General features: G+C 57.0%; 1 protein-coding gene across 1 annotated transcript; it reads left to right on the forward strand.

The window, feature by feature from the left end:
- Window positions 1-834: 834 nt before the first annotated feature.
- On the forward strand, window positions 835-17,926 carry SCAF1 (SR-related CTD associated factor 1; the record flags this gene model as incomplete). Its single annotated transcript, XM_036406020.2, is given in 10 exon segments — window positions 835-902; window positions 3,085-3,226; window positions 5,014-5,059; window positions 6,105-6,166; window positions 9,013-9,068; window positions 10,708-10,835; window positions 12,269-13,183; window positions 13,185-14,614; window positions 14,617-15,442; window positions 17,901-17,926. Coding segments are annotated over 10 exon segments (3,699 nt in total), but the record flags the coding sequence as incomplete, so codon positions are not given.
- Window positions 17,927-17,931: the final 5 nt, after the last annotated feature.

The following is a 17,931-nucleotide window of genomic DNA, read 5'->3' on the forward strand; positions in this document are numbered from 1 at the left end:
GGTGTTTGGGAGGGGTCTGGGGGGGATTTTGGGGGGAAATGGGGGCAGGACCGGGGGTGAATGGGATTTGGCAGGGAGGGACAGAGTTGGGGGGGGTTTTAGGAATGGAAGGGGTCAGATTTTGGGGGGGTCGGATGGATTGAGGAGGGGGTCTCAAACCCACAAAACCCTCACCAAAACACACAGGGGACCCCCAAAATCCCCTCGGGATCCCCAAAATGCACCAAGGACACTCAAAATCCCCTCGGGACCCCCCAAAATGCACCCGGGACCTTCTGAAACACACCAAGGACCCCCCAAAATCCCATCAGGACCTCCCAAAATGCACCTGGGATCCCCCAAATCCCCTCGGGACCTCCCTGAACACACCCTGAGCCCCCCAAAATCCCTCGGGATCCCCCAAAATGCACTCAGGCCTCCCAGAATCCTCTCGGGACAACCCAAAATCCCCTCAGGATCCCCCAAACACACCAAGGACCCCCAAAAATCCCCTCGGGACCCCCCCAAATCCCCTCGGTACCTCACAAACCACACTTGGGACCCCCCAAAATCCGCTCGGGACGTCCTAAACCGCTCTCAGCACCTCCCAAAATCTCCTTGGGACCCCCAAAAATGCACCTGGAATCCCCAGTATCCCCTCGAGACACCGCAGAATCCTCTCGGGAGCCTCCAAACCGCACTCGGGACCCCCCAGAACTTCTGGGGGTAGAAAAATCCCCTCGGGATCTCCCAAACCGCTCTCCGGACCCCCCGAAATTCCCTCCCGAAGCCCCCAAATCCACCCCCGCTTCCAGGGGGCGTGACCTCCCTTTAATATATTCAAACCCCGCCCCCATGCGCGAGCGCGCAGTTCCAATTCGTGCAGAAAGTGGGCGGGGCCAAACCGCGGGCGTGGTCGAAGGGTGGGAGGGGCCGCTGTGATTGGGAGCGGTTGAGTATGGGGGCGTGGCCACGCTGGCGGCGTCGCCTGGCAACGGCGCGCGGCGCGGGTCCTCCCACCCGGTAGGCGGCGCTACCCGTCATGCACCGCGCGGCCACGCCCCCCAGCGGAGGGAGCGGAGGAGCCGCGGTAAAATGGCGGCCGGGCCCGGGCGGGGGTCGGGGGGATTTGGGGCGGTTTTAGGGGGTCCTCAGGGGGTCCGGAATGGGGACGGGGGTCTTGAGGGGAAGTTCGGGGGGGAGACAAGGGAGAAAAGGGGGTTCGAGGTGGTTTGGGGCGGGAACGGCGGCGTTTGGGGGGGATCCGGGGGGCGGGAGGGGGCGGGGGGAGATGGGGAGGGGGCGTGAGGGGAGGAGGGAGCTGAGGGGGTTTGGGGAATATTGAGGGGATTTGGGGTGGGATTTGGGGATTCGGGGCCGAAAAGGGGGGATTTGGGGAATATTGAGGGGATTTGGGGGAGGTTGAGGGGGTTTGGGGGAGATTGAGCGAATTTGGGGTGGGATTTGGGGGTTTGGGGGAGATTGAGGGGGTTTGGGGGAGATTGAGGGGGTTTGGGGTGGGATTTGGGGATTTGAGGGGGTTTGCGGTGCAGGAGGGGATTTGGGGTAAAAAAAGGAGGATTTGGGCTGGGATGGGGAATTTGGGGTGTGGGGATGGGATTTGGGGGTTCTGGAAGGGATTTGGGGGAAGAAAATGTGGATTTGGGGTGGGATGGGGAATTTGGGGGGGTCTAGGAAGGATTTGGGGGAAGAAAATGAAGATTTGGGGGCTCTGGGAGGGATTTGGGGGAAGGAAAAGAGGATTTGGGATGTGGGGAGGGGATTTGGGTGAGAAACGGAGGATTTTGGGTACAGGGAAAGGGTTTGGGCTAAAAAAGGCACATTTGGGATCCGGGGATGGGATTTGGGGGAGGAACAGAGGGATTTTGGGGTCAGAAGAGGAGATTTGGGATGAGGGGAGGGATTTGGGGTGGGAAAAGAGGATTTGGGGCAGAATTGGATAATTTGGGGTGGGATTTTGAGGGAGAAATTGAGGATTTAGGGAAAAAAAAATAATTAGAGGGGGGACAGGGAGGGGATTTTGGGCTGGGAATTGAGAATTTGGGTGAGAAATTGAAAATTTTGGGGTAAAAATGGGAACTGAGGTGGAATTTGGGGCAGGATTGGGGATATTTGGGGTGGGGTTTAGGACAGGGAGGAGAATTTTGGGGCAGGAATTGAAGATTTTTGGGGAGAAATTGAGAATTTTGGGGTAAAAGTGGGGACTGAGATGGATTGGGATTTGGGGTGGGAGTTGGAGGCAGGGAGGAGAATTTTGGGGAAAATGTGAGGATTTTGGGGTAAAAGCAGGGACTGAGGTGGGGTTTGGGATATTTGGGGGGGATTAGGAGAGAGAGAAGAATTTTAGGATTGGGATTTTGGGGAGAAATTGAGAATTTTGGGGTAAAAATGAGGAACAAAGGTGAGATTTGGGGTGGGGTTTAGTACAAGGAAGAGAATTTTAGGGTAAGAGTTGAGATTTTGAGACCGAAAAATGAAAATTTAGGCTGAAAAAAAAAGGGGAAAAATTTGGGAATTTAACCAGAGGGAGAAATGGGGGTAGAAAATCCCAATTTTGAGGTACAAAATCCCAATTTTGGGGTAGAAAATCCCAATTTTGAGGGACAAAAATCCCCAATTTTGGGGTAGAAAATCCCAATTTTGGAGTACAAAATCCCAATTTAACTTGGGGTAGGAAATCCCCATTTTGGGGTAGAAAATCCCAATTTTGATGTACAAACCCCCAATTTTGGGGTAGAAAATCCCAATTTTGGGGTAGAAAATCCCAATTTTGAGGTACAAAATCCCAATTTAAATTGGGGTGCAGAATCCCAATTTTGGGGTATAAAATCCCAATTTAAATTGGGGTAGAAAATCTGAATTTTGGGGTAGAAAATCCCAACTTTAGAGTACAAAACCCCAATTTTGGGGTACAAACCCCCAATTTTGGGGTACAAAATCCCAATTTTGGGGTACAAAACCCTGATTTTGGGGTAGAAAAATCTCATTTTTGAGGTACAAAACCCAATTTTGAGGTACAAAACCCCAATTTTGGGGTACAAACCCCATTTTTGGGTGCCCCCAACCCCTTTTTCCCCTTTCCAGGGCATCGCCGTCCATGGAGGAGGAGGAGAAGCCCCCCCGGGGGGGGGAGGACCCGGCGGGGCCGGGCGAGGATGGGGGGGGGGGACCCGGGGGAGCCCCCCCAGAACCTGAGGGGTCCCTGCGGCCCAGCCAGGGGCTACTGGTGAGACTGGGGGGCACTGGGGGGGACTGGTGAGACTGGGGGGCACTGGGAGGGACTGGTGAGACTGGGGGGCACTGGGGGGGACTGGTGAGACTGGGGGGGACTGGGAGGGACTGGGGGGGACTGGGGGGGGGACTGGGAGGGACTGGTGAGACTGGGGGGGACTGGGAGGGACTGGTGAGACTGGGGGGGACTGGGGGGGACTGGTGAGACTGGGGGGGACTGGGGGGGACTGGTGAGACTGGGGGGGACTGGGGGGGGACTGGGGGGGAGATTGGGGGGGACTGGGGGGGGACTGGGAGGGAGATTGAGGGGCTACTGGTGAGACTGGGAGGGACTGGGGGGAACTGGTGAGACTGGGGGGGGACTGGGAGGGAGATTGGGGGGCTGCTGGTGAGACTGGGGGGCACTGGGGGGGGACTGGGAGGGACTGGGGGGGACTGGGAGGGACTGGTGAGACTGGGGGGAACTGGGGGGGACTGGTGAGACTGGGGGGGACTGGGGGGGGACTGGGAGGGACTGGGGGGGACTGGGAGGGAGATTGGGGGGGACTGGGGGGGGACTGGGGGGGAGATTGAGGGGCTACTGGTGAGACTGGGAGGGACTGGAAGGGACTGGGGGGGACTGGGAGGGAGATTGGGGGGCTACTGGTGAGACTGGGAGGGACTGGGAGGGACTGGGGGGAACTGGGAGGGAGATTGGGGGCTACTGGTGAGACTGGGGGGCTATTGGGGGGCTACTGGTGAGACTGGGGGGCACTGGGGGGGACTGGTGAGACTGGGGGGGACTGGGAGGGAGATTGGGGGGCTACTGGTGAGACTGGGGGGCACTGGGGGGGACTGGTGAGACTGGGGGGGACTGGGAGGGACTGGGGGGGACTGGGAGGGAGATTGGGGGGGACTGGGGGGGGGACTGGGGGGGAGATTGGGGGGGCTGCTGGTGAGACTGGGAGGGAGATTGGGGGGCTACTGGTGAGACTGGGGGGGACTGGGGGGGAACTGGTGAGACTGGGGGGGACTGGGAAATGAACTGGGATATACTGGGAGGGGATTGGGGGGGAGATTGGGGGGCTACTGGTGAGACTGGGAGGGATTGGGGGGGACTGGGAGGGAGATTGGGGGGAACTGGGAGGGACTGGGAGGGGACTGGGGGAGAGATTGGGGGGCCTGGGACACCCCTGAGGGGGTTTGGGGTGCAGGGAACCCCTGAAGGGGTTTGGGGTGGTTTTGGGGTATTTTTGGGGGTGCTCTGGAGTAATTTTAGGGGGAATGGGAGCTCCCTGAGGGCGTTTTGCAGTGGTTTTTGGGGTATTTTTGGGCTGTTTGAGGTGGGTTTTGGGGTAATTTTAGGGGGTATTGGACCTTCCCGAGGGGGTTTTGGGGTGATTTGGGGCGTTTTGGGTTGTTCTAGGGTGGGTTTGGGATATTTTGGGGGCAGTTTGGGTTGTTTTGGGGTATTTTTGAGGTGGTTTGCAGTGGCTTTGGGGTATTTTTGGGGTTGTTTTGGGTTGTTTTGGTGCCGTGTTTGGGGTGGTTTTGGGGTATTTTGGGGTGTTTTAGGGCAGCTTTGGGGATGGTTTTGGGGATTTTTGGGGTGGTTTGGGGCAGTCTTGGGGTATTTTTAGGGTATTTTTTTGGGTAATTTGGATCTTGTGGGGGTGATTTGTGGTTTTGGGGTATTTTTGGGGTATTTTTGGGATCTTTTGGGGATATTTTGGGGGGTATTTTTGGGATATTTTGGGGTGGTTTGGGCCCCCCTGAGGCTGTTGTGTCTCCCCTCGCCCACAGAAGGCCCTGCAGCGCCTGGTGAGCGGCGCCTTCACCTGGGGACAAGGTGAGGGCACCTGTGGCACCCGGGGGGTCCCGGTGTCACCTGGGGGTGTCCAATGTCACCTGGGGGTGTCCCCAGTGTCACCTGGGGGTGTCCAATGTCATCTGGGGTGTCCCCAGTGTCACCTGGGGTGTCCAATGTCACCCGGGGGGTCCCCAGTGTCACCTGGGGGTGTCCATTGTCACCTGAGGGGTCCCATTGTCACCTGGGGGTGTCCCCAGTGTCACCTGGGGGTGTCCATTGTCACCTGAGGGGTCCCATTGTCACCTGGGGGTGTCCCCAATGTCACCTGGGGGTGTCCATTGTCACCTGAGGGGTCCCATTGTCACCTGGGGGTGTCCCCAATGTCACCTGGGGGGATGGGTGGTGTCACCTGGGGGTGTTCCCAATGTCACCTGGGGGTGTCCATTGTCACCTGGGGGTCCCCAGTGTCACCCGGGGGGTCCCCAGTGTCACCTGGGGGTGTCCATTGTCACCTGAGGGTGTCCATTGTCATCTGGGGTGTCCCCAGTGTCACCTGGGGGTGTCCAGTGTCACCTGAGGGGTCCCATTGTCACCTGGGGGTGTTCCCAATGTCACCTGGGGGTGTCCATTGTCACCTGGGGGTCCCCAGTGTCACCCGGGGGGTCCCCAGTGTCACCTGGGGGTGTCCATTGTCACCTGAGGGGTCCCAGTGTCACCTGAGGGGTCCCAGTGTCACCCGGGGGGTGTCCAATGTCACCTGGGGGTGTCCCCAGTGTCACCTGGGGGTGTCCATTGTCACCTGGGGGTGTCCCCAATGTCACCTGGGGGTGTCCCCAGTGTCACCTGGGGGTGTCCATTGTCACCTGAGGGGTCCCATTGTCACCTGGGGGTGTCCATTGTCATCTGGGGTGTCCCCAGTGTCACCTGGGGGTGTCCATTGTCACCTGGGGGTGTCCATTGTCATCTGGGGTGTCCCCAGTGTCACCCGGGGGGTCCCCAGTGTCACCTGGGGGGATGGGTGGTGTCACCCGGGGGTGTCCCCTGGGTGTCCCCAATGTCTCAGGTGTCCCCTGTGTGTCCCCAGAGCCCCCCCTGAAGCCCCCACGGCAGCGCTGGTGTTGGGGACCCCGGCCCGAGGGCGGCCCGGTGAGTGACCAGTTCAGACCAGTGAGTGACCAGTTCAAACCAGTGAGTGACCAGTTCAGACCAGTGAGTGACCAGTTCAAACCAGTGAGTGACCAGTTCACACCAGTGAGTGCCCAGTTCACACCAGTGAGTGACCAGTTCACACCAGTGAGTGACCAGTTCAGACCAGTGAGTGCCCAGTTCACACCAGTGAGTGACCAGTTCAGACCAGTGAGTGACCAGTTCAAACCAGTGAGTGCCCAGTTCACACCAGTGAGTGACCGGTTCAGACCAGTGAGTGCCCAGTTCAAACCAGTGAGTGCCCAGTTCACACCAGTGAGTGACCGGTTCAGACCAGTGAGTGCCCAGTTCAAACCAGTGAGTGCCCAGTTCAGACCAGTGAGTGCCCAGTTCACACCAGTGAGTGACCAGTTCAAACCAGTGAGTGCCCAGTTCAGACCAGTGAGTGCCCAGTTCACACCAGTGAGTGCCCAGTTCAAACCAGTGAGTGCCCAGTTCAGACCAGTGAGTGCCCAGTTCACACCAGTGAGTGACCAGTTCAAACCAGTGAGTGCCCAGTTCAGACCAGTGAGTGACCAGTTCACACCAGTGAGTGCCCAGTTCACACCAGTGAGTGACCAGTTCAGACCAGTGAGTGACCAGTTCACACCAGTGAGTGACCAGTTCAGACCAGTGAGTGACCAGTTCACACCAGTGAGTGACCAGTTCACACCAGTGAGTGCCCAGTTCACACCAGTGAGTGACCAGTTCAGACCAGTGAGTGCCCAGTTCACACCAGTGAGTGACCAGTTCACACCAGTGAGTGCCCAGTTCACACCAGTGAGTGACCAGTTCACACCAGTGAGTGACCAGTTCAGACCAGTGAGTGCCCAGTTCACACCAGTGAGTGACCAGTTCAGACCAGTGAGTGACCAGTTCACACCAGTGAGTGACCAGTTCAAACCAGTGAGTGCCCAGTTCACACCAGTGAGTGACCAGTTCACACCAGTGAGTGACCAGTTCACACCAGTGAGTGACCAGTTCAGACCAGTGAGTGACCAGTTCACACCAGTTCAACATCCCAGTCCATCCCAGTTCAGCCTAGTGCCCTTCCAGTCCCCTCCCAGTCCATCCCAGGTCCTCCCAGTTTATCCCAGATCCCTCCCTCCCAGTATATCCCAGTATATCCCAGTCCCCTCCAGTCCCTCCCAGTCCATCCCAGTCCCATCCCAATCCCCTTCCAGTTCCCTTCCAATCCTTCCCAGTCCCTCCCAGTATATCCCAGTTTATCCCAGTATATCCCAGTTTATTTCCCAGTCTATCCCAGTATATCCCAGTTTATTTCCCAGTATATCCCAGTTTATTTCCCAGTTTATTTCTCAGTATATCCCAGTTTATTTCCCAGTATATCCCAGTTTATTTCCCAGTTTATCCCAGTTTATTTCCCAGTATATCCTAGTATATCCCAGTCTATCCCAGTATATCCCAGTATATCCCAGTTTATTTCCCAGTATATTTCCCAGCATATCCCAGTTTATTTCCCAGTTTATCCCAGTATATCCCAGTTTATTTCCCAGTATATTTCCCAGCATATCCCAGTTTATTTCCCAGTATATCCTAGTATATCCCAGTTTATCCCAGTATATCCCAGTTTATTTCCCAGTTTATTTCCCAGTATATCCCAGTTTATTTCCCAGTATATCCCAGTTTATTTCCCAGTCTATCCCAGTATATCCCAGTTTATTTCCCAGTATATCCCAGTTTATTTCCCAGTTTATCCCAGTTTATTTCCCAGTCTATCCCAGTATATCCCAGTATATCCCAGTCTATCCTAGTCCCTCCCAGTATATCCCAGTTTATTTCCCAGTATATCCCAGTTTATTTCCCAGTCTATCCCAGTATATCCCAGTATATCCCAGTCTATCCTAGTCCCTCCCAGTATATCCCAGTTTATCCCAGTATATCCCAGTTTATTTCCCAGTTTATTTCCCAGTATATCCCAGTTTATTTCCCAGTTTATCCCAGTTTATTTCCCAGTTTATTTCCCAGTATATCCTAGTATATCCCAGTATATCCCAGTCTATCCCAGTATATCCCAGTATATCCCAGTTTATTTCCCAGTTTATCCCAGTCTATCCCAGTATATCCCAGTATATCCCAGTCTATCCCAGTATATCCCAGTTTATTTTCCAGTCTATCCCAGTTTATTTCCCAGTTTATTTCCCAGTATATCCCAGTATATCCCAGTATATCCCAGTCTATCCCAGTATATCCCAGTATATCCCAGTTTATTTCCCAGTCTATCCCAGTATATCCCAGTCTATCCCAGTTTATTTCCCAGTTTATTTCCCAGTATATCCCAGTATATCCCAGTTTATTTCCCAGTATATCCCAGTTTATTTCCCAGTCTATCCCAGTATATCCCAGTATATCCCAGTCTATCCTAGTCCCTCTCAGTATATCCCAGTTTATCCCAGTATATCCCAGTTTATTTCCCAGTATATCCCAGTTTATCCCAGTATATCCCAGTTTATTTCCCAGTTTATTTCCCAGTATATCCCAGTTTATTTCCCAGTTTATCCCAGTTTATTTCCCAGTTTATTTCCCAGTATATCCTAGTATATCCCAGTATATCCCAGTCTATCCCAGTATATCCCAGTATATCCCAGTTTATTTCCCAGTTTATCCCAGTATATCCCAGTTTATTTCCCAGTTTATCCCAGTCTATCCCAGTTTATCCCAGTATATCCCAGTCTATCCCAGTATATCCCAGTTTATTTCCCAGTTTATTTCCCAGTATATCCCAGTTTATTTCCCAGTTTATCCCAGTCTATCCCAGTCCGTGCTGACCCCGATTTCCCCCCCAGGTTTGGGAGCCCATGGGGGGCCCGGGGGGGGCCCTGGAGCAGCTGCAGCTCAGCAGGTGAGGGGGGGGACCCCAAAACTGGGGAGGGGACACCCTAAAAATGGGGGGGGAGGGACCCCAAAAATTGGGGAGGGGGACCCCAAAAATAGGGGGACTTTTAGGGTCCCATTTTGGGGTCCGGGGGGGTCTCTCTATCCCTTTTTAGGGTCCACGCAGGGTGTTGGGGGTCCCTTTTTGGGGTTCAGGGTGGTCTGTGTCCATTTTTGGGGGGCTCAGGGCTCCATTTTTGGGGTTCAGGGGGGTATTGGGGTCACTTTTTGGGGGCTCAGGGCTCCATTTTTGGGGGGTTCAGGGCTCCATTTTTGGGGTTCAGGGGAGTATTGAGGTCCCTTTTTGGGGGTTCAGGGCTCCATTTTTGGGGGGCTCAGGGCTCCATTTTTGGGGTTCAGGGGGTATTGGGGTCACTTTTTGGGGGTTCAGGGCTCCATTTTTGGGGTTCAGGGGAGTATTGAGGTCCCTTTTTGGGGGATTCAGGGCTCCATTTTTGGGGTTCAGGGGAGTATTGAGGTCCCTTTTTGGGGGTTCAGGGCTCCATTTTTGGGGTTCCGGGGCGGTATTGGGGTCCCTTTTTGGGCTTCAAGGCTCCATTTTTGGGGTTCAGGAGCTTTTTGGGCTCCATTTTTGGGGTTCAGGGGGTTTTTGGGGTCCCTTTTTGGGGGCTCAGGGCTCCATTTTTGGGGGGTTCAGGGCTCCATTTTTGGGGTTCGGGGGGGGTATTGGGGTCCCTTTTTGGGGTTTCAGGGCTCCATTTTTGGGGTTTCAGGGCTCCATTTTTGGGTCGTTCAGGGCTCCATGTTTGGGGTTCAGGGCTCCATGTTTGGGGTTCAGGGCTCCATGTTTGGGGTTCAGGGCCGGGTTTTTGGGCTCCATTTTTGGGGTTTTGGGCTCCATGTTTGGGGTTCAGGGCTCCATGTTTGGGCTCCATGTTTGGGGTTCGGGGCCGGGTTTTTGGGCTCCATGTTTGGGGTTCAGGGCCGGGTTTCTGGGGTTCCATATTTGGGGTTCGGGGCCGGGTTTTTGGGCTCCATGTTTGAGGTCTTTGGGCTCCATGTTTGGGGTTCAGGGCTCCATGTTTGGGCTCCATGTTTGGGGTTTGGGGCCGGGTTTTTGGGCTCCATGTTTGGGGTTCAGGGCTCCATGTTTGGGCTCCATTTTTGGGGTTCAGGGCCGGGTTTTTGGGCTCCATGTTTGGGGTTCGGGGCCGGGTCTTTGGGCTCCATGTTTGGGGTTCGGGGCCGGGTTTTTGGGCTCCATGTTTGGGGTTTTTGGGCTCCATGTTTGGGGTTCGGGGCCGGGTTTTTGGGCTCCATGTTTGGGGTTTTTGGGCTCCATGTTTGGGGTTCGGGGCCAGGTTTTTGGGCTCCATGTTTGAGGTCTTTGGGCTCCATGTTTGGGTTCCATATTTGGGGTTCGGGGCCGGGTTTTTGGGCTCCATGTTTGAGGTCTTTGGGCTCCATGTTTGGGGTTCAGGGCTCCATGTTTGGGCTCCATGTTTGGGGTTCGGGGCCGGGTTTTTGGGCTCCATGTTTGGGGTTCGGGGCCGGGTTTTTGGGCTCCATGTTTGGGGTTTTTGGGCTCCATGTTTGGGGTTCGGGGCCGGGTTTCTGGGGTTCACCCCTGCCCCGTGTCCCCGCAGCGGCGAGGGCTCCCCCGAGGACGAGGAGCTGGAGTTGGTGGCCGAGGTTCGCGTGGCCGACCTGGGGGGGCTGGCGGCCGCCTCGGGGCTCCTGCGCAGGGAACGGCCCTGGAGGGCCCCCAAAGCAGGTGGGGGCGCTTGGGGGGGGTTTGGGGGGATTTTTGGGGGGATTTGGGGCAATTCTGGGAGGATTTGGAAGGGTCTTGGGGGAATTTTGAGGTGATTTTTGGAGGATTTGGGAGGATTTCGGGAGGGTTTGGGCAGGGTTTTGGGGGTTTAGGGGGGATTTTGGGGGGCTCTGAAGAGGTTTGTGGAGGTTGGGGGTGGTTTTGGGGTGATTTTTGGGGTGATTTTGGTGGGTTTGGGTGGATATGTGGGGGGCTTGGGGGAGGATTTTGGAGGGATTTTTGGGGGGATTTGAGGTATTTGGGTGGATTTCGGTTGGGATTTCAGAGGGTTTGGGTGGATTTTGGGGGATTTGAGGAGGTTTTGGGGGGATTTTGAGGGGATTTTTGGGGGGTTTGGAAAGGATTTGGGGATTTGGGGGAGGTTTTGGGGTGATTTTGGGAGGTTTGGGGGCGTAGGGTGGATATTTGGAGAGATTTGGGGGAGGATTTTGGGAACATTTTGAGGGGATTTTGGTTGGGATTTCAGAGGGTTTGGGGGAATTTCGAGGGGTTTTGGGGGGATTTTGGGAACTTTTGGGGGGATTTGGGTGGATTTTGGGGAATTTGAGGGGATTTTGGGGGGGTTGGGCAGACGAGGTTCACATGGCAGAAATGGGGGATTCAGGGTGGAAATGGAGAATTTTGGCTGGAAATGAGATATTTGGAGGGGATCTTTATAGGATTTGGGGTGGAAATTGGGGATTTAAGGTAAAAATGGAGAAGTTTGGCTGGAAATGAGGAATTGTGCCTGGAAATGGGGAATTTAGGATGGAAATGGGGGATTTAGGCTGGAAATGGGGGATTTAGGCTGGAAATGTGGAACTTAGGTGGAAATGGGATATTTTGATGGGATCTTTATAGGATTTAGGCTGGAAATGTGGAATTTAGGTGGAAATGGGATATTTTGATAGGATCTTTATAGGATTTAGGTGGAAATGGGGGATTTAGGTGGAAATGGGATATTTTGATGGGATCTCTATAGGATTTAGGGTGGAAATGGGGATTTAGGGTGGAAATGTGGAACTTAGGTGGAAATGGGATATTTTGATAGGATCTTTATAGGATTTAGGCTGGAAATGGGGGATTTTAGTCTGGAAATGTGGAATTTAGGTGGAAATGGGATATTTTTATAGGATCTTTATAGGTTTTAGGTGGAAATGGGGGATTTAGGTGGAAATGGGATATTTGATGGGATCTCTATAGGATTTAGGGTGGAAATGGGGGATTTAGGGTGGAAATGGGGGATTTAGGGTGGAAATGGGGGATTTAGGGTGGAAATGGGGGATTTAGGGTGGAAATGTGGGATTTAGGTGGGAATGGGGGATTTTGGGGGACATCTTTGTGCTCCTCTGACCCCTCCCTCCCCTCCTCTCTGTCCCCCCCCCCCCCCCCAGGTCACCTCCCCGGCTCCTCCTCCCGTCGCTGGCGCGTCCCTGGGGGTCCCCCATCCCCCCCAGGCCCCCCCGCCGGGACCCCGCCCGCTCCTCCCCTCCCCCACCGGACCCGCCGAGCCCCTCCCCCCACCCCGGCCGGCCCCCGCCGCCCCCGAGGACCCCGAGCGGCCGCTCCCGGGGGGGGGGCGCCGGGGGGACCCCAACAGCAGCAGCAGCAGCAGCAGCGCCCCCCCCAGCCCCCCCCCGCCAGCCGGGACGAGCCCGGCCGCACCCACCCGCCAGAAAAAGCCGACTCTTCCTCCTCTTCCTCCTCCTCCTCCTCTTCTTCCTCCTCCCGCTCTTCCTCCTCGTCCGCCTCCTCTTCCTCGGGCCCCCCCGGCCCCGTCTCGGCCCGGCCCCGCTCTCCTTCCCTGGATATTTATGATCCTTTCCACCCCACCGACGAGGAGAACCCGGGTTTGGGGGGCGGCGGCGCAGGAGGAGGAGGAGGAGGAGGAGCCCCCCCGGATTTTGGTTACGGCAGCGGCGCCGCCTCCTCTTCCTCGCCCGGCAAAGAGGCCGAAGGCCGGCAGGACCAGAAGTACGACCCCTTCGACCCCACGGGCTCCAACCCCAGCTCGTCCCGCAGCAGCCCCAGCCCCGAGGAGGAGGAGGAGGAAGAGGAGGAGGAGGAAGAGGAAGAAGAGGAGGAGGAGGAGGAGGAAGAGGAGGAGGAGGAGGAGGAGGAGGAAGAGGCGCCGGCGCTGCTGCCGGACGTTTCCCACAGCATCAGCCGCATCTCGGAGACCTTGGCCGGCATCTACGACGACAACAGCCTGAGCCAGGACTTCGAGAAAGATCCGGAACCCCCAAAGACTCCTCCAAACCCTCCCTGGCGCCGACTCCACCCTGCCCGAGGAGGAGGAGGAGGAGGAGGATGAAGACGAGGAGGAGGAGGAGGAGGAGGAGCGCGAGGAAGGCTCCGAAATGAGGCGCGCCGTGGCCGAACCGCGCCGCCGCGTCTTCGTGGTGGATCTGGGCGGCAAAGGCCGCGCCGAGAGCGAGGCTCACCCCAAATTCGACGGCAAACTCTCCTTGGAGGTGGTGACCCCCGGCAACCCCAAAGCGCCCCAAAATCCGGCGGCGCCGCCCCCGCAACCCCGCGGCGCCACCCCAAAACCCTCCCGGCACCGCGGGCGCCGCGAGTGGGGCACGCCGGGCGACTCGGAGATCGAGGAGGGAGAAATCGTGCAGCCGGAGGAGGAGAGGTTCAGCCCCTTGAGGATTTTCCGTGGCGGCGGTGGCGGCGGCGGCGGCGGCGGCGGCACCACCGGGACCGGCGCCGGCGCCGCCCGAGGCCGCGCGCCGGAGCCGCGGGCGCCGCGTCTGCCCGAGGGCGGCGATGATTTCCTGTCTCTCCACGCCGACTCCGACGAAGAAGCCGATTTTGGCGCCGAGTCCCAGCCGGATCCGCGTTGGAAAAGCGGCGGCGGCGGCGGCAACGGCGGCGGCAACGGCTCCGATTTGAGGAGGAAAATCCTCAGCCAGCGTCGCCTCCGCGCGCCGCCGTCGCCGCGCTCGCCGTCGGCCACGTCCAGGAAAAAATCCAAACGGTCCCGGGAACGCGGCGGCTCCGGGAGCGCCTGGGTCAGCGCCAAAAAAGCTCCGGAGCCGGCGCCGAAATCCAAAGAGCGGCACCGGCGGCGCGGGTCCAGGTCGCGCTCGCGCCGGCGCTCGTGGTCGCGGCGCTCGAGGTCCCGGGAGAAACGGCGCCGGCGTCGCTCGGGCAGCTCCGGGCGCTCCCGGCACAAAGAGAAACACCGTGGGGAGAAGAAGAAGAAAAAGCAGCGCTCGAGGTCCCGGGAGCGCCGCGGGTCCCGCAGGGACGGCGGCGACGGGAAGGCGGCCGAGAAGGGCGAGGCGTCGCGGCGGCGCGTGGTGCCGCCGTCGGTGCAGGAGCTGAACGACTCGGATCTTTTTGCCATCAAAAGAACCATCACGGTGAACCGGCGCGCGGCCACGCCGGAGCCCAAACGCGAGGTTCTCTACGATTCCGAAGGGCTGAGCTTTGAGGGGTTCTCCGACCGCGAGCACGCCGAGTTCCCGGCGAGGAAAACCGAGGCGAGGCCGGCGGCGGAAGGCGGGAAGAAGGAGAAGGAGAGGAAACGGAGCCGCCCCGAGGAGAGGCCGCCGGGGAGGGAGAAATACAAGAAGAAATTTAAAGATTACGCCGAGCCCGCCGCGCGGAGAGCGGGAAAAGCAAAGAGAAGCAACGGGAGAAAAGCAGCAGGAAAGGAAAAACGGGAGGCGGGCACAAGGAAGGGGCGGAAACGGCGGCGCCGAAAGCGCCCGCGGCGGTGCCCAGGAAGGTGAAGCTTCAGTCCAAGGTGTCGGTGTTGATCCGCGAGGGCGTCAGCTCCACCACGACCACCAAAGACGGAGGCGGCGGCGGCGGCGGCGGCGGGGCCGGAATCGGGGTGAAATTCGCCCGCGACGCCGAGAGCCGCGCGGCGTTCCTGAAAGCCGAGGAGAAAACGGAGAAAGGGACCCCCAAAAACGACGGGGGGCAAGCCCGAGACGGGGGCGTGAAACCCCGCAAGGTGAAACCCCCCAAAATCAAGGGAGGGGTGAAGAAAGTCAAAGTCAAAGCCAAGGGCGAGGCGAGGAAGAAGAGGAAGACCAAGGTGAAGAGCGGCGGCGGCGCTTTGAAGAAATCCAAAGCCGACAGCCAGAGCGCCGCCACCCCCCCTCTCCGTTTGCCCCCCAAACCCGACCCCGCCTGGTCGGGCTCTGAAAAATCCGCCGGGGGGACCCCCAAACCTCCCAGCCCCCCGTCCCCGGCCGCGGCCGTCACCCCGAAATCCGCCCCGGCCGCCGCGGCCGCCCCGGCCGAGCGCGAGCTGACGCCGGACTCGCAGACCGTGGACAGCAGCTGCAAGACCCCGGACGTGTCCTTCCTCCCCGAGGAGGGCGCGGGGGCGCCGCCCCAGGGCGGGGCCGCGGACGGGCCGGGGGCCGGGGACCCTCCCGGAGGGGACCCCGAGGCCGACAGCCGCAGCGAGGCCAAGGAGGAGCCGGGCAGGGCCGCGGCGGCGGCACCGGGAGCGGCGGCACCGGGAGCGGCGGCGCCGGCGACGGCCGGGGCATGGAGCCTGCAGGGCGGCGTGGACTGCGCCACCAGCGGCGTGCTGGCACGTACGTCACGCTTTGGGGGGGGCCCCACGGGTTTTGGGGGGGTTTTTGGGGTGTCCCGAAGCGTTTTGGGGGGTTTTGGGGACATTTTTGGGGGGTTGTGTTGGCACATAGGTGATGGCTTTGGGGACAGTTCTGGGGTGTCCCAACATTTTTGGGGGAGGGTTTTGGGGCGTCCCAAAGGTTCTGGGGGGTTTTTTGGGGTGTCATGATATTTTTTGGGGGGGTTTTTGGGGTGTCCCGACATTTTTGGGGGGTTTTTTTGGGGGGTTTTTGGGGTGTCCCGACATTTTTGGGGGGGTTTTTGGGGGGGTTTTTGGGGTGTCCCGAAGTGTTTTGGGGGGTTTTGGGGACATTTTTGGGGGGTTGTGTTGGCACATAGGTGATGGCTTTGGGGACAGTTCTGGGGGTGTCCCAACATTTTTGGGGGAGGGTTTTGGGGTGTCCCAAAGGTTCTGGGGGGTTTTTTGGGGTGTCATGATATTTTTTGGGTGGGTTTTTGGGGTGTCCCGACATTTTTGGGGGGTTTTTTGGGGGGGTTTTTGGGGTTGTCCCGACATTTTTGGGGGGTTTTTTGGGGGGTTTTTGGGGTGTCCCGACATTTTTTGGGGGTAGTTGTGTTGGCGTGGAGGTGACATGGTTGGGGATGGTTTCAGGGGGATTTTGGGGTGTCTTGAAGTTTTTTTGGGGTGGTTTTGGGTGTCCTGACATTTTTGGGCAGGTTTTGGGGTGTCCCAAGTGTTTTGGGGGGTTTTGGGGTGTTCAGATGTTTCTGCAGGAGGAGATTTGGGGTGTCCTGACATTTTTGGGGGGTTGTGTTGGCACATAGGTGATGGCTTTGGGGACAGTTCTGGGGCGTCCCAACATTTTTGGGGGAGGGTTTTGGGGCGTCCCAAAGGTTCTGGGGGTTTTTTTGGGGTGTCATGATATTTTTGGGGGGGGTTTTGGGGTGTCCCGACATGTTTGGGGGGTTTTTTTGGGGGTTTTTTGGGTGTCATGATATTTTTGGGGTAGTTGTGTTGGCGTGGAGGTGACATGGTTGGGGATGGTTTCGGGGGGTTTTGGGGTGTCTTGAAGTTTTTTGGGGTGGTTTTGGGGGTTTTGGGGTGTCATGATATTTTTGGGTTGGGTTTTTGGGGTGTCCCGAGATTTTTTGGGGGATTTTTTGGGGGTTTTGGGGGGCTTTTTGGGGTGTGATGACATTTTTGGGGTTTTTTTTTGGGGTGTCATGATATTTTTGGGGGTTTTTGGGGTGTCCCGACATTTTTGGGGACATTTTTGGGGGGTTGTGGTGGCACAGAGGTGCTGATTTTGGGGGAGTTTTGGGGTGTCCTGATGGTTTTTGGGGGGTTGTGGTGGTACATGAGTGACACTTTTGGGGACATTTTTGGGGACATTTTGGGGACATTTTTGGGTGGTTTGGGGGTGTCCTGACATTTTTGGGGACGTTTTTGGGGGGTTGTGGTGGCACATGGGTGACGTTTTTGGGGACGTTTTTGGGGACATTTTGGGGTGTCCCCTCTGTGGTTAATGGGGCGTTTCTGGGGGGGTTGTGGTGGCACAGGGGTGACATTTTTGGAGACATTTTGGGGACATTTTTGGGGACATTTCTGGGGGTTTGTGGTGGCACATGGGTGACATTTTTGGGGACTTTTGGGGACATTTTTGGGGACGTTTTGGGGACATTTTTGGGGACGTTTTTGGGGGTTTGTGGTGGCACATGGGTGACATTTTTGGAGACATTTTGGGGACATTTTTGGGGATGTTTTTGGGGGCTTGTGGTGGCACATGGGTGACATTTTTGGGGACGTTTTGGGGAAATTTTTGGGGACGTTTTAGCGATATTTTTGGGGACGTTTTTGGGGGGTTGCGTTGGCATGTGAGTGACATTTTTTGGGGACGTTTTGGGGACATTTTTGGGGACTTTTGGGGACATTTTTGGGGACGTTTTTGGGGGGTTGCGTTGGCACAAAAGTGGTATTTTTGGGGACATTTTTGGGGATGTTTTTGGGGGCTTGTGGTGGCACATGGGTGACATTTTTGGGGACGTTTTGGGGACATTTTAGGGGACGTTTTGGCGATATTTTTGGGGACGTTTTTGGGGGCTTGTGGTGGCACATGGGTGACATTTTTGGAGACATTTTGGGGACATTTTTGGGGACGTTTTTGGGGGCTTGTGGTGGCACATGGGTGACATTTTTGGGGACGTTTTGGGGACATTTTTGGGGACGTTTTAGCGATATTTTTGGGGATGTTTTTGGGGGGTTGCGTTGGCACAAAAGTGACATTTTTGGGGACATTTTTGGGGATGTTTTGGGGATATTTTTGGGGACCTTTTTGGGGGGTTGCGTTGGCACGCAAGTGACCTTTTTGGGGACATCTTTGGGGACGTTTTGGGTGTTTTCGGGGTGTCCCCGTGGCGTTTAACGCGGTGTTTTTGGGGCGTCCCCTCCCCTGGCAGTGACGGCGCTGCTGTTCAAGATGGAGGAGGC

The sequence above is a fragment of the Molothrus ater genome, unplaced genomic scaffold, assembly GCF_012460135.2.
Source record: "Molothrus ater isolate BHLD 08-10-18 breed brown headed cowbird unplaced genomic scaffold, BPBGC_Mater_1.1 matUn_MA653, whole genome shotgun sequence".
In the NCBI taxonomy this organism is placed as follows: Eukaryota; Metazoa; Chordata; class Aves; order Passeriformes; family Icteridae; genus Molothrus; species Molothrus ater.